The sequence below is a fragment of the Falco biarmicus genome, chromosome 2 (assembly GCF_023638135.1).
Source record: "Falco biarmicus isolate bFalBia1 chromosome 2, bFalBia1.pri, whole genome shotgun sequence".
Taxonomy (NCBI): domain Eukaryota; kingdom Metazoa; phylum Chordata; class Aves; order Falconiformes; family Falconidae; genus Falco; species Falco biarmicus.
The window spans coordinates 93,487,937-93,504,282 of record NC_079289.1 but is presented as its reverse complement, the minus strand read 5'-3'; the positions used below and the strand labels follow the sequence as shown (position 1 = coordinate 93,504,282).

The 16,346-nt window shown below is 40.6% G+C and overlaps 1 protein-coding gene across 4 annotated transcripts; it reads right to left on the bottom strand.

Moving 5' to 3' along the window:
• Positions 1–2,430: 2,430 nt before the first annotated feature.
• PIGA (phosphatidylinositol glycan anchor biosynthesis class A) lies at positions 2,431–12,083 on the bottom strand. 4 transcript variants are annotated; one of them, XM_056329160.1, is made up of 6 exons: positions 11,851–12,083; positions 10,898–11,330; positions 10,218–10,350; positions 8,951–9,083; positions 7,356–7,562; positions 2,431–5,584 (listed from the first exon to the last, which is right to left on the bottom strand). In XM_056329160.1, the coding sequence occupies exons 2-6, from the start codon at positions 11,325–11,327 to the stop codon at positions 5,285–5,287; spliced, it is 1,203 nt and encodes a 400-aa protein (XP_056185135.1). In that variant the 5' UTR covers positions 11,328–11,330; positions 11,851–12,083; the 3' UTR covers positions 2,431–5,284. The 4 variants fall into 4 exon arrangements, with proteins under 4 accessions (XP_056185135.1, XP_056185136.1, XP_056185133.1 ...); XM_056329161.1 differs by lacking the exon at positions 10,898–11,330 and having other exon boundaries at positions 11,851–12,041; XM_056329158.1 differs by lacking the exon at positions 11,851–12,083 and having other exon boundaries at positions 10,898–11,766.
• Between the last annotated feature and the right edge of the window lie 4,263 nt (positions 12,084–16,346).

The following is a 16,346-nucleotide window of genomic DNA, read 5'->3' as shown; positions in this document are numbered from 1 at the left end:
AACTGGAAAACAAAAAGGAGAAGTTAGCAAAGGTGGACCAAAAAAGGGTTCAGTTAGCCCTAGAAAAAGTATGAGATAATAAAAACACTCCTCCTGAAGCCAGAGGAATAGCAAAAGGTGTAAAGAACAGAATATAGGATGCAGAGAAAAGGAACAAACAGGAAAAAAAAAATAAGATCATGGAAAAGAAAAGGTCAGCCTAAATGATGGAAAAATCTTTCTCTTGTAGGATCTACAAAACTGGCACTCAAAAGGGCATGAGCAAGAAGGAACAGCATGTTTTAAAAGACCAGAAAACAGACTTTTGTTTGCAAAGAAAATCCACTGTAGAAGTCCACAACCCTCAGAAAAATACACAAAACTGGAGATCAGGTGATTTCCCACTGAAATGCTCTTATGCCTGAAGGGAGGTAAAATTCCAGTAATACTGAAGAGCTCTCCAAATGCTGTAAAAAAACGTGAGGAATTTTGACCACTTGGAAGCAGTCCAGGAAAGTGACTCTCCCAGAAAGACAAAATCCATTTGTGTAGTAGCAAAATCACCCTCCTGGCTTCAGAACAAGACAAGTAAAGATTTGTAGTTAAATGATGGAGTCATCTGAGAAAAACTCATATAACCTCTTAATCTGCTCTTAGTGTCCAAGAACACTAGGAAAATTACTGCATTTGACTAAAAAAAAAAAATCATCAGTGGGATGATGGCTGAACAGCACGGTGAGAAGTATTAATACTGGTGAAGGTGGTAGTCAGGTAAGCCATAGCAAGATCTGTTGTGATCACTTGGAAACATCTGATATTTCTGAAACTAAAGAAAGGTGAGCAACGTAACGTCGGCAGGAGAAAAGATACAACACAGCGGAAGAGCAGTGACAATGCAGAAACAGGGATCTCAATTTTCCTCCCTTGCTGTTTTGGGCAGCATAGCTGTGAGTTGAACTAGATGGATTATGCAACTCCATTGACAGACTGGAGTGAACAAGTCAACCCTCCACAGAAAAAGCATGCCTTGCTGAACTTCTGCAAGATGTCCACACTACTCCACGAGTCACTCTAGCTTTCAGCTACAGTAACTACTGAATTGTCAAGTCTAAATATCCAGAAGATATATTACTTCTTCAATAAAATTGTCATGAGATGGTAGATGAGTAGTTTAGCTAGATCCTCCAAAGAACTGGAAAGTTAATGTTTATATAGCCTTAGTTTACAAGCAAGCAAGAAATAACCACAAAAGGCACTCCAGCCTAGCAGTGTATTTCATGACAGTTCACCTTACCTTTAGCCAACAGTGAGAAACATCAGGTGTGACCTGAAGACATTGACAAGCAAATAAAAATTAGAGGGATCCTCTTCTCAAAGAAATTAAAAGAGGAGGCATTGGTCTAGTCTTATGCTAGACACTCTCTGAACTACAGCAGTGTAATTCTAATATATATAGTTAAGAGTCTGCATATGAGATATATTCAGTCCAAGTAAGATAACTGGGGGGGGGGAAAGGAGACAGAAACTCTTTATCTCAAAGGGAAGAGATCAGAACAGACATAGAGAGCCTAGCTATTTCTTTTTTATCAGTTTGATCTAATAAATGACGCTACTTCCCATAGAAACCTTGCTTCATTTGCATCCTTAGGTCAGCATACTTGGAACACTCCTGCTTTTAAGAAATGATGTTATGTAGTGACTCACTGATTGCTCTCAAACAAGCAGATGTGCGATTCATCTCACCTATCCACCACCCATTGCACCACGTAAGGTTTGGTATTTGAACTCCTGCTGCTGCCTGGGCATGAAGACTGCAAATACCAGCAGGCAATGAATTTCACCCTGTCTGCTTCCAACGCCTGTGCTAGCAGGGAATGATGACTCCTCTAGATGTGTGCCATCTGCCCCTCCCACCTAAAACCACCTTAAGAAACTAGCATAAACTAGATAACCAGCTTATGCATAAAATTCAATGAATCCTGTACAAGTATCATCTCCAATGACGCCAGTGTTGAAGAAGTCAGAATCTGAAAACAATCCCATCTACCTGTTAAGTTTCCAAGAAAAATGCATTTCAGGACAACAGGAAATTCAGATGCATAGCTACACATGGCCCTTAGTTTTGTTTCCTTAACAAAAAATACCCACCTGTTATCTGACTATGTCAATGCTCAAGTAATTAGGAAAAACTGTGGAAGTCAACATACTACTGAGTGTCATAAAAGATGCACAGCAAATATGATGAGAGAAGTTTAATGACAGCAAATCAAACATTAAAAGTATTTAAATATTTTTTAATTTTAAAAAGTTTGTAAAACCACTTTGAGATTGATTGTTCTTATATCTATATACATAAAGTGTATTTTACCAGAGCATCAAAAAGATAACACTTTTACAATTATTTGTTTATAAGCCTAAGCATATATGAATAAAAGGACTAGCAAAAAGAAATAAAAATCAAAAGGGGTAAAATGTTTATTTTTAAAAGATGCGAAAAAACTTGACCACAAAAGTCAGTACATTACAGTGCATTTACTTTCTTACAGATCTATCCACATCCACGAAAACACAATCCGAAAGATGACTTACATTCATACTTTACCTGATACTTGTTCTGGTTTAGCATACAATTTTCAGTTATCAACATGCTGTCTATACTTTAATTCACAGTGTCTTCATAAAATGTATTGGAAACACAATTTCTCCTTGCGCCTGCAGGATGGAATTTCATTGCAGATCAATGGTGCCTTCTATGAAAGGTGGGGAAACCTTCTATACAGAAGATTTTTGGGTGTTCCTCCTCCAGACCAGAGGGTCTGCTCTGTACAAGATATTACTCAGTTAGTATCACTCTCTCTTTGGTAACATTTCCCTGGTATTTCACAATGATCAAACATTACCTACAAGCAAAAACATTTTAGGTTGTTTTAAATAGTTATTTTATTCACTTCTAAACAGTCATCTCCATTCTTTTTTTTTTTATTATTATTGTGATTATTTTATTTAAACTCTTCCATTTCACCCACCAATGCTTTTTAAAACTACAAATGATTCAGAAACGTCATCCCTTACTCCACTGCACAAGGCCAGTAAGTGAATCAGTCCACAAAGAGTTATGCGTAATACAAGTTGCATTACTTGAGAAACAGCATATTTGTAGTTAAACCAGTTATGGATTAAATTTTTGTGTCAGCTTCTGCAGAATGTTCTTTAATAATCATCTTTCTCATAAGAAGTCCAACAACCAGTGATAGCAAGAGGCAATATAGAGTATATTTCTGTCCTTTCTATGTTCCCAAATATTAATGGAAAATATCCCTTATTTATGGAAAGGTAAATAAACTTTTAGATAAAACTGTAAATCTGTGTTGTAAACAAGGCCATAACAAGGTTTTATTATATTACTCATAAAGTACACAACATTCCACAAAATAAAAAAAGTATTTTGAATAAATTCTCACAATCCTGTTGAAAATGTGATTTGTGTTTGTAGATGTTGCAGGAAACCAAAAATAAATAAATCAGAATCAACAAGATATTATTAAAAATATATATAACATTTCACTGGAATGATAATCAGTATTTTTAAAAAGTTAGAAACCTGAATGTTTTGGGGGAAAAAAAAAGTAGTAATTTTCGAAAGTAAAATATTACCTTAATTCCACCCATTTATCCATAATCTGTATGCCACCATTTTAGCTGACCTCCACTTTTAATGTAGAGCTTGAAAAATTCAAATTGTAATACAATGCATATTATACATTACGTATCAAAGGCTAAAAATTCTAGTTAAAGAAAATATACTTTGTATATGGCATTTATTTCACGTTACCTTTCTGTGTTTCACAAAAATATGTTCAATAAAATTATTAAATGTCAGATGTTAGGGTAACTATGTCACTACACAAACAAGATGATATTGACAGAAGTGGTGTTTTAAATACTGCCCCTTTCAAGGGTTTGGAAACAGTATTTTCATCTTGCACAGTTTTAATATTAATACAGTGTCCAACACTACTCAATAATACTCAAAAGTCGTAAGATTTTTAGTCTTCAGTGATGCTCGAGAAAGAAATTAACCAAGTGCATTAGGCAGCGGGGAGTTTTAGAGGTGGCTGACATAAATGAGATCAATACCCACTCTCACACATTGGTATGTTGTGCTGCCTGTTGTCCCAGGTATACCTTACGACTGTGAACAGATGCAAGGAGCCACTTTTTCCCCTCCTCCCCGTCTCGATGAAAAGCATTGGTTGTTTCCGTCTAAGAAATACCTTCCCAAGATTTCACTTGCAGAACCTGCCTGACAGTGCCTCTGATGTGGTCTAGGTGAAATCACGCACGTTGAACACCATCCCTCCCACAGATGGAGTGAAATGCCATTTTGGTCTTAAGTAAAGGGGAAGGAAAAATAAAAAATAAAAAAATAAATTACAAAAAATAAGGCGGGGTGGGAAGGGACAGAGTGAGCAAGCACAATGGCGCTTGTTAAGCCCTTCATGGATCTCTCTCGCGTACACACATGCATGCATGTGTTACTTCACACTTTGGCATAGTCTGCTGGAGAAGTTTTCAGGCCTGAGCTGTTTCTGAAGGCTGTATTATTCTAAATAATGTAATTTCTTCACCTATGTACTTTTAAAAAATACCATAAGCTTTACATCACTTTTACACACATAAATGAACTGAACAAATTTAGCACCTCTGAAAAATATAAAAAATTCATTATGGAGTTTTGATTTAGCAACAGGATGATCCAATGTGGCTAGGGAAGAACTTTGAAATAATAATGCTGTGCAGGCAAAACACTGTCACTGGGACACAACTGCTAAAACTAAGTCTCTGAAATTTCCATGGCAATGGAATTTATGACTAATTTCAAGTCCATTTTCATCTTAGGAGAGAAAAGTTATGTTTTGTTGGGGTTTTAATTAAATATTTTTAAATAAGTCTTAAAATAAAAAGCACGGTAACTTGCAGGAGTTAGCACGGACTGCTGTAAGCTAATAATTTTTGTGTTTTGCTTTCCCAAATACCACTAAAGTTTACAGTCACTTTCTGTAATATTCAAGTTGTCAAGAAAAATCTTGTACTTTTGTCTCAAAGGCTTTTGACACACAAAGCCCATGTTCTCCTCACAGCTTCAAGTGCAAAAGAGATGCCCATAAATTTGCATGAATCCAAAATAAATTAAAACATCACTCTAAATTGAGGTAGCACATTTAACCAAGTTTCTCTCCAAGAACTTCAGAAAGAAACTGAAGAATTTTAAGAATAATGTCTCTGCCAGCAAGCATTAAAACCTTTAGTGACTGTTGTGTTCTTTCCTCTCCATTTGAGCATTTTTTGAGCTTGGAAGTTCTTTAACTCTTCCTTTTTTCCCCAAAAAATACTGCTTCGTCCATGCACCTTTAGGTCCTGTAGCATCTATTGCAACATCAATAATGGAATCTGGAGTCATCCACCTCAGAAATGCCAAGAAAAGGAAGTTCAGAACAGCAAAAAGAGCAAAAATATACCCAGTCACTGGGCCACAGTGAGACATTAGTCTGCCAAGTCGCTCATCCATTGGTAAAACCACTTCATCAGCAACCCTGTCATACACCTAAATAGAGAGGAGACAGAACATCAGATCTTAAAATGATGTTGCTTCTACCTCAAAAATCAGGCAGTACCTTGTTGTCAGCGTGTTATCAGTATGCAAAATATAAATTATCTTCTTAACTACTAGATGGGACAAATATTAACCCAAAAAGCTTTGCAGTTTAAAGTGTTGATTTATGAGTACCCTTCTAGAAATTTCATTAATTTATTTAAGGAGAGAAAGGAAAATAAATGTTTTTTGGGTTTTGGTTTGGTTTGGTTTTTTTACAGACCTCAAGAACAATTCATTAAATAGTAAGGCTGCATAATTTATATAATATGTAATATTATATATAAAAAGGTTAGGGTTTTTTTAATTAATTGAATGAGTTCTGTATCTCATATTCACATCAGTCATAGGAAAAGAGTCTGAATAGGCAATTACTAGATTTTAAACACAAAGACGGATGAACTCATAGGAGAGCTAACCTTCCAAATCTCTGTATTTGAACAATCAAGCAAATCATAACAGAATAGATTTTTTTAAAGAAAAATTAGTAATTCTTAGTAAAATTCTTAAAATTCAATGAATGTGAAAATCAAATACATGCTACCAGTGACTTAACATACATATTAAGCACAACCACTAAAAAAATAAATTAAAAAAATGTAGTTGAACAGAAACATAAATACCCACTACACACAACTCAAAAAAGGCTTAAAGGATGCGTTCTTCTCTTGAGAACATTACAGACTTCATCATATGGGTAATCTAACTAACAACTGTCTTTTGTACAACATAAGTTCCATGCATACTTCTTCCAATTATACTAACATTTTCCTTCACAGTTGTTTGTTTGTTTTTTTTTAAAAAGAAAGGGCTATGAAGGAAACGGAAATCTAGACTTTCTATAAAAACTTTGCAATTGAACTGTTGCTTGCACTTACGAAATCCTAAAATGAATTGTACTGACAGTACTTGGAAATGATAAAATAAACTGGTTGTACATGATACTTCAAAGACACTTACAAGAGAGCTGTATCTGAGTACACCACAAAGTAATTAAGAGGCATGTGATTCAGCTATTCTGTTGCCTAAAATATAGGGGCTGAAGTTAGAAGTGACATATCTCCACAGGCATTGTAACATTATTACAGTTAACTTTCTCCACTAATGGTAGGGAGGGGTTTTATGCTAAAGCAGTAATTCTAATACTGAAATATGATTTCAAAAGTGTGATAATTTATCTTCGTTAAGTCCATAGCTTACAAATTCAGCTATGTTCAGCCTACCAACATTAAACTACTTCTCAGAATTTTAAACTACTTGTTAGCACATGCAGACAAAACTTTGTCATCAACTCTGTCTTTTCCTTTTCATACATTTTATACAGTGTGTTATCCAGTTATGCCAGAAAAGTTATTTAATGTGAAGACTGGAAAAAATGTACGAGCAGAAGCGTAACTAAAGATCTAGGCTGCTCTTCAGAGCATTTATCGGCAGTTATGGCATAGAAAACAACACAAGAAAAAAACCCAACACCTATCTAGGGATGTATTTGGACAGCAGAGGGGAGAGTATTTTTTGAACTTTTTTAAGCCACATATGTTTGAAAGGAAACACACTGAAATATTACACTGAAAGATTACAGAGGGCATATGTATATTTATATACACATATATGTGTGTATATATATATAGTGCATTTATATGTACATATAGTAATGTTTCAAAGCAGCAGCTGTTTCAGAACTGTACGTTAAGAGAATTTAAAATAAGTGGGTTATACATACTTTCTCAGTTCTCTCTGCTACATTCCTCCATGTATAAAATGTCTTTACTTTATTATGAACAGTTTCTGGAGATGGTATCGTTCCTGATCTGAGCTGGGCAATAGCTTTTTCTAATCCATCACACAAAGATTTCACAGAGGGTTCACATAAAATAATGAGATTTTCTGGAAGCACCTCAGGAATCCCACCAACTCTCGTACTCACCACCTTTGAATGAAACAAAAATAGCACATATGCTCCATAACAATAAAATCAAGCGATGACACTGTTATTACACTATTCAAATGCAGCACTTAAGAAGAATAGGGAAAAAAAATACAATGCATGGTTGCCGTGAAAGCAAAGACCAGTATCGTGCTTTGGGAATTTTACCTGTACGCAAACTAAAGGTCTAGGACCTAGAAAAGACCTAGCATACCAGATTACTTTTACTGATGTTCAGAATGACTCTTTGGCAGCTTGATAAAACAGAAGACTTGGTCTAATGAGTGGTTTCTGAGACATCTTTCCTCCTAAAGGTGTTTGTCACAGTACAGAACTAAATCTGTGTAACCACATTTTGGACTTTCTCTTCTCCATATTCCCTCATGAATACTGTTACCTCCACCTAGCAAGGGCAGTTTTACCACATCCACCTTCAGTTTATGCCTTCTAGGTTACTGAACATTAACAAGAATTTCTTTAGAAATTCAGTCATTTAAATCTGAATTATTATTTTTAAAAGGAAATCAGAAACAACTAAGACTTACGTTATGCAATCATCTCTAAACAGCAGGCAACAAAAAGGAAACAGTAGAACTTCCTCACCTCTAGAGAGGAAAACAGACGACAGGGGAAAAACTACCACAATTAGGTAGCAGCTACTGTCAAAGGATACTGGAATAAAAAATAAAAGTAAAAAACCAAGTCCCTCAAATTTTCTATATTTCTTGTATATTAGATAATCACCAATCTGTCTTTTAAAAAAATGTTTCTTTATATTTTAATGTGAGAATCTAAGTGCTTTATGGCTTTCTGCGTTGTCAATCTGAGTTGTAAATTAGCCAGAAAGGGCTTTTACTGTTATCTCTCTCTCCAACTCTGACCTTGAATCCCTACATGGTAATACAAATACATCCTCAGTTAACATGAAAACAAACGCCAGTTCCTGGTGCAGGAATAAAGTTCTCCTATAGTGGTTTAGTCTGGTAATTAAATATGTCTGACTGACCAATCACCCATGCTCATGAGCCTTTTTCCCAAAGTAGTGCCAAAGTAAACCTTCGTGAACATCAACTACTCGGAAACTCTGTATATGAGTACATACAAACCAGCATTTTGGAGAGGCAGTCTGGTTACCTCAGAGAACTGAGAGTTAGCAGATCTATATGTTATTCCCAATTTTGCAAAAGTTGCTTTTGGGACCTTAAGCAGTTTCGGTTAACCCTTCTGTCTCAGCTTCCAGGTGATCTGTAAGTGGGGACAATATTTGCTCACCTTTGTAAAGACAGAGCCTCATTTGAAATCTAATACTACAAACACATATTATTTAATCATGAAATTTGTTTAAAATGGATACATGCATTCTAGATAATAGATTTATTTTTCATTTTTACCTGTAAACCACAGCTTGCTGCTTCCACAATTGCCATACAAAAGGCCTCAGTGAGTGAAGTGTTAAGAAAAATGTGCCCCTGGACTAGAACATTTCTAACATCTTGGTGTTCCAAGGCTCCTAGGAGACGTACCCTACATAGAAGAAGAAAAAGAAGAAAAAACCCAAAGATTGATAAACAGTAGATTTGGACTGTAATAATGCTGCATAGTGTTACACATATTCTGAAAAATATACCAATAGTTCACACTTATATAGTGAGAGAAGGAAAAGAGACACCTTTGTTCTGTTTTCTCTAAATTTTTCCAGCAATGAAGTTGTAGAAGACTTCTACTTATTTTCACACTAAAACAAGCTTCTGAAAATAAAGCTGCCTTCAAAACATTGCACCTGAGCTTTCCAGTTCTATAGAAGAACATGGCTCCACGCAGTTAATAATTACGATTTGTCATCCTTTCTTTGTTTAGATATATTACTTGAATTTTCATTGTAAGATCTGATCAATCTCAGTCTGAGGTGGGGAAAAAAGTGTTTAGGATACAATGATCAGGACCTATAATTCTGAAGTGATACTGGGAAACAGAGAAGGGCAAAATAAGAATGCTACTAACCAATTTTAACTAACTAATTTTATCAGAGGAACCACGGATTGAAGTACAGAACAGGTAACAAGAAACAGAAAAGGAAATGGAAAATCAAGAACTTTGTCCTTGCCACATAAAACTGCCTTTGAACAACAAGAAAACCCCAAAGAAATAGACAAACGCATATCCCTCACAGAAACATTTTGGGAACACAGTAGCACCAGAGAACACATTCATAGTACCACAAGAACACATACTAGATAAGACTACCCTGAAGAGTTCCATATTGCAATAATAAAATACATTACTAGCAGTCATTCACACAAACAGCACTGACACAAGGTATCTGTCTAACACCTTATGCCATGCAGTAATATGCAACCCAAGCATCACAAGTTCTGAGAGGAATATGATAAATTTATATGTAAGCAGCTGTTCTGTGTCAGGAGTGAAGGTTCATACAGGGTCTATTTCTATGAATTAAGCTGCAGGATTACAGTCCAACTCTGTAAATCTTCAGTTAGTGTCTGGTCCATCTGCCTTGCCTTCAATAGCTATCATTGCTTCCAGGCTGAAGTTTTTTGGGGGTTTTGGGGGGTGAGGGGGGCAGGCAGAAAGAGTGTTGCTGTTAGATTCCCCGGCCCTAAAGTACATTGAAAGCTCACAGACATGCATAGAACAAACCTGTCATGTAGCTGGTATCTTTCCCGGACTTCTTCCAGTACGATTCGTTTTGGTCCTTCTCCTCCAACCAAGAAATGTAACTCTGGATATTTCTGACAGAGCTCAGGAATTATGCCACTAAGCAAATCTATACCTAAGAGTAGAAAATTTAGGGCAAGCCATTACTGGATTTTATTTTAGGACTTATCATGATGTAGCCTACTGCTATAACCCTATTCAAGCGAAGGAAAAAAACGGTCTCTTGAAGACTGTTACACTGCTGAACACAAAATTCTGGGAAAAAATACAGCTTGTGATCTATTAGGAAACAAATATGGGGGGAAAAATAACTTAAATTGCTGTTGCTTAATTTAAAAAAAAGAAATAATTAAAACATTTTGAACAGAACATGCGGATTAGGGCCTAAATCATATCCCCAGTACAAGTCAAACCTTCCATTTCACAATTTTCAATATTACAAAAGAAACACACCTCTGAACCCAACATGTGCAAACTTGAAACATACATTTTTTCTTGAATGCACAGCCACAGAAGTTCTGAACCATCACCTTACAACTCCCATTTAAAACCCCGTCCATACCACAGATACAGTGTACGTGGCACCTAACCAAGACCTTTCTTACCATACGTAATTAAAAAAACCCCCAACCAAAATAAATTTACATTTTATCCCCCATTACCTTTTCTGTAAACAAGTCTGCTGACAACAACAATTGTAATTATACCATCATCCCTCCTTGACGGGTCTGGAGTGAAGTCAGTGGGATCGACTGCGTTGGGGATGACAGAGACTATCCGAGGGTCCAAAGCCGCTCGCAGCACCGTGTTTTCCTTACTCGTGTAGGAGACGCAGATGATGTGGTTCGTATCACAGAGGGACACGGTCAGAAGTTTGTTGGTAAGCACCGAGCTGACATCCGCAAACCCGAAGAGGGAGTGGTCTGTGAACACGGTCCGCAGCCCCATGGTCTTGGCGTGGAAGAGGGCGTCGTGGGCCATGGCAGAGAAGGAGCTGTGGGCATGGACGATGGTGACCCTCTCCCGCACAAAGATGTACCTGAGCAAGGGCAGGCTGTGGAAGAGCGTCGTCGCCGTGGACTGGTTGTACATCACCTTCAGGGGCAAGTAGTAGACTTTCAGCCCGTTGGTGAGGTAGCGGATGCCCTTCCGGTGGCCGTAGGCGTGGGTGACCACCAGGACCTTGTGGCCCCGCTCGATGAGGCACTGCGACAGCTGATACACGTGGCTCTCCACGCCCCCCATGTTGGGGTAGAAGAAGTCCGACACCATGCAGACGCTGTGCGCCCCCCCCGCCGGGCCCCCGGCCGCCATCCCGGGCCCGCTCCTGCCGGGGGAACCACAAGGCGCCATCACTCGCCGGCGGCCGCCCGCCAGGACCCCCGGCCCCCTCACTGTCGGCGTCCCCGCCGCCGCCGGGCCCAGCCATCCCTCCGGCGCAGGCCGCACCGCGGCCCCCGCCAGCGCCAGCAACACGCACCGGCGGGTGGCCGCCGCGGGCCCTTTAAGAGAGCGATCACCCCGGCAACCGGCGGCCGCCTGGGGGGGGGGGGGGGGAGGTGAAGGAAGCAAGGGGGGGGGGGGCGCGTGCGTCCGCGCGCGCGCACGTACGTACCTGCCGGCCGCCGACGCTCCCTGTGCGCTTCCCGGCGCGCGCCCATTTCCGGGCACGGGCCGCTCGGTCACCACGGCAACCGCACGGCCGTTCCCCTCCCGCCGCAGCCCAGCGCTCCCGCCTCCAGCGCGTCGCGGCCCTGTAGCCAATCGCCGCCCGGCTCTGCGTCACGCGGGAAAAGAAACTGCCAATCGGAGAGCGGCCTGGGGACGTCGAGCGAGCGGCGGGGAGAAGGAGCGAGGCGGAAGCGGGGAGGGCCTGCGCGCGGCGGGAGGGTGGGGGAGGGGCGGCCTCGGTCCTCGGCCTCGGTCCTCGGCCTCGGTCCTCGGCCTCGGTCTGGCTCCATCCCCATTCCCATCCTCATTCTCAGACGCGGCCCCGGCCCGCCTGCCGGTGCTGCCGGGCCCCAGTGGGACACCTGCCTCGGCCGGTTGCTGTCAAAACGAAAAAGCTTGTGCACAAAAAAGAGCCCAAAGCGATGAAAAAAAAAAAAGTCAGCTGCGCGCTGTACAGTGACATAACTGCCTTAAAACTCCAAAGGCTTTTCGCTGCCTCCAGTGGAGCAGCTCTTCCGGTGTGCTGCTTGGCTGGAACTCCCAAAATGTTCTCAAGTCTTTTGCCACAAGTGCTTGCACTCTCTGAATGAAAATAAAATCTCCACGATTTTTACAGACAGTCCAGGAACTTGAACTCTGAGACACATGGCTGGGCTGTGTGAGTTGTGCTCTGGCAGCCGGACCTGGCATCGCTTGGCTGCGTGTCTCTGGTCTTCTTGAGGAGCTTTGCAGCCTGCTGATGGCAGCTCCAGCCCTGGCCGCACTGTTGCTGTCTACCGAGAAGGGTGTTACCTTTCCTATAAGTTCCCAAAATTGTTTTTGGCAGCTGCTTCTCCTTGCCAAGCTTTCTGATACAAATTTTGTCAGATTTGATTCTGTCATCATTCCATTGTAAACATATGTGCATCATGAGTGACAGTACAAGCTGACCTAGGCTGGAGCACCGGCTGGATTCCTGGTTAGGTTGAAGCTTGGACAGACATGGTTTGGAGGCACTCATCCCCAGAAGGACCAAGGAGGAAATCAGGGACTTTATTCTGGAGACTGAAAGACATGAAAGGTGGCACTGTGCTAAGAAAAGCGTTGCTTGTTGTTTGAATTTTTCTAATGTGTTCAGAAAGGCAAGACCATATTGGCAAATCTGACTTCATCATTGGGTGGTGAGAACTGAATTTCAGGGTGAAAAGCTGAGTATGAGGCCAGAAAGGGAGAGGCTTCTCACCTGCGGCGGCAGGTATCCTGCTGTGAAAGAAGACACCAGGAGCCAGGAGAGCCATTGGCATTGTGGTTCTCAGAAGAAACTGCAACCTGGGTGCAAAGCAGTTGCCTTAAATTACATCTAGGAAAAAACCCAAAGTAGTGACAGGAGAGGGAGGAAAGCACGTGGGGGTTCTCAGCTGCAGCACCCCATGATAGGCTCCCTGCTAAATGACAGTGGTGACCTGCCTTGGTGTCAGGCTGCCCTGCAGAATCAAGTTCTAGATACTCCAATTTTAGCCGTCAGAAAAAAGAAATGCTTACAATTTTAACTGTTCGGATATTATTTTTTTTTAGACTAGTTCTTCTTGTGGGCTGTCTAGAGAAGCTGTAATTCTTGGTATGCGAGCTTAAAAAATCCAAAAAGAAATTGTAACTGGTAAGCAACATAGCAGCCCCTATCTTCAGTGAAAGAAGTGGGGTTTGATGTGTTCTATGAGCTGATGCTCAGCAACCACTGTGCAAATCCGGAATACTGGCACTAACCTACAAAACCTTCCACAGGACAGATCCACTTAATCTCAGAAACTTCTTTCTATGTCAAAGCAGTTGTGACTTTTCGTCCCTCTATATTTATCTGAACTTTGCAGAGGACTTGGCACTTTCCCAGCAGCTGGCCTATGCTCTGAAGCTGGCCTATGCACTTCTGAAGGAAGTGAGGAAAAGTATTGCAGCCAAGCCTTCCCCCCTTTGGCCCAGCATGTTAGCTTTGGTGGTCTGACATGTGTGACATGTGTCTTCTTCATTAAACATGTATATTTGTGCTTTATGTCATACCTGCCAGTGGTCCGACTCAATCCCACTATATCAGCAGCCTCCTCCCATTGTCATGTTCAAATGTTCCTGAAAAATTTGTCTGCCCAGGAGCCTAGAAAAAACCTTAATGGAAAGGAAATGAATCTGCCTCAAAGTTGGCAGAGGTGCTGCTAAATTTTCTGCCCACGGCTGCTTCACAGTGATGGATTACCACACAATTTTTGCTGGCTGTGTGGTTGTGTTGTTTATTCATAAAATTGTCACTGATCCTGGGCAGACCCAGAGTCTGTCATGCCCTGATCTGAGGTGACACCATGGTGAAGGGAGCAACAGCTAAAGAGAGAATCAATTTTTTTTCCTTTCCCAGTGCCCGAACTCAATGCGTTCACTCCCTCATTTAAAGCACGTACAAGGTCAGAGTGAGACTGTGGGATATGTAAAGTAGAGAGTAAAGATGTTAAACCAGTGACAGCAGAGTAATTACTGCTTCTAAGCCCGGTCCTTGAATGCTCCCTGAAGCACCCTCATAAATTGAGTTAATGGAGAGAGAAGATGGAGGACACTTAAAGAGACTCCTGTGGCGTTGTTCTGGTAGCAGATGCTGTCCTGCCTCAAGGAGACCACTTTGGTGTTCTTGAAAATGCAGAAAAACTTTCTGCTGGGTACTCTGCTCTATCATTTACCTCTCAGCTTCCTCTCAAGCTGAATTTGCCACTTGTCCCCAGCCTGGTGGACAATATTACTTCTATTGCATGCCTGCCTTGAACAAAAACTGCGACTACTTGGTGAAGTAGCTTTGCTGTGTGTAATAAGCTGGTGTATTAAATTAATGCATTTATTTACGCTTAATATACTTAAAACATGCACATGTATTGTTTCAAAACGTTAGTAATTGACAAAAACAGGTGATCAGTTGTCCACAAAGTAGTTCACAACTTTGAGCTGAGAAGCAGTGCTGCTCTAGAGCCTGAAGCCACCATGAAGTAGTTATAGTGCTCCTGGAAAAGAAATCTTTTGACATGGAATTGAGGTGTGACAGGGCACAACCAGCTCACAGTGAAGGAAATTTTCTTTCCATGGATTCAGGAAAGCCGAAAGTGTTGGAAACCCCAAATGGAGAACATTAGTGAAAAACAGCACTGCCAGATGGGGAATGGTGGCCTATAGATGCAAGCATAGAGCAAGATTGATTAGTGAAACCAAGTAGGAGAGAGTCAGAGACAGTCCAATACCCTCTTTGAAAAAACAGTGTTATCATTTTCTGATCCTCCTGGAATTAAATGTGCTCCAAAATGAGGAGGAAAGCAATATTTGGATTCTTTGTTCTCAATAAAAGGACAAACTGTCCTTCCATTCAGTTTACTTTCATATGGTAAGACTGGAGAGCCTATCACTGCTCCTGACTTCTGCAAAGAGGGAGTGAGGGCCCAGCTGTCTACCTCAGCAGTTGGTTTTGGTGCTAGGAATCAACAACAGGATCTAACAGGTTTCTATAGTACGTTAAAAGGGTTGGTTTTGCTTGGTTTCTACTACATACAGCCAATTCCGTATCTGGCTGCAATACCACCCACAAAGCAGCCAAGAAAAGTCATGGGTTTCTCATTCAAGTACATGGGTTTTCTTGCAGTCTTTCTCCTGTATTCATGAAATCCCACAAAAGCTGGATGAAATGACATCTTAATGTACTTTTAAAATACAGGTTGCAAGTTGAAAAGTTATTAAACTGCAGTGTAGTCCATGAACTTTAAAAAGGGCTTATTTAAGCCAGATTTCTCTCTTAGATGTCAGAAAATAAGTTGGTTTTCTACTTTACAGGCACATCTCACTTCCAAGCAGGTTGAAATTCATCTGTGGCAGACAAACTTGCTAACAGAATTGCAAAGTTGATCGGCAAGGCTGTCTGCATTAGGTCTAACATCTCTGTGTAACCTGTGCCTCTCACGCACATCCCAAGGTCTTGATCATTCAGTCACCCAGTGTACCACAGTGCTCTCCCATCCCACAGCCCAGAGTTTCTCTTCCCTCTCAAATCAGGATGGTGAAGGTGGGGAATAGCGTGAGGGCTTGGAAGCAGTCAGGGGGTATTTATTGAACATATATAAAATACGTGTTCCTCTTCTGGGTTAAGTAAAGATGGCCCATCAACCTAAGTCAAGACTGGTGGTTAATGTCTTTTGGCAGGATAGACGACGTGTCATGATTCCGACTCCATTGTTGTCCCTCCATACTATTAGCACACTGTTTCACCCCCTGTTATCTCTTCCCACCACTGTGAAACAGAATTCGCCCTTGCACTGGCAGCAGGCAATCCCAGATCCTGCCTGATAGATAGACAGATAGAAAAGTTAATTTTATTTATATTCATTAATACCATTACAATTTGCTAAGATCTTACAGCAGTCTGTGATTGACTTACAAATATATGTA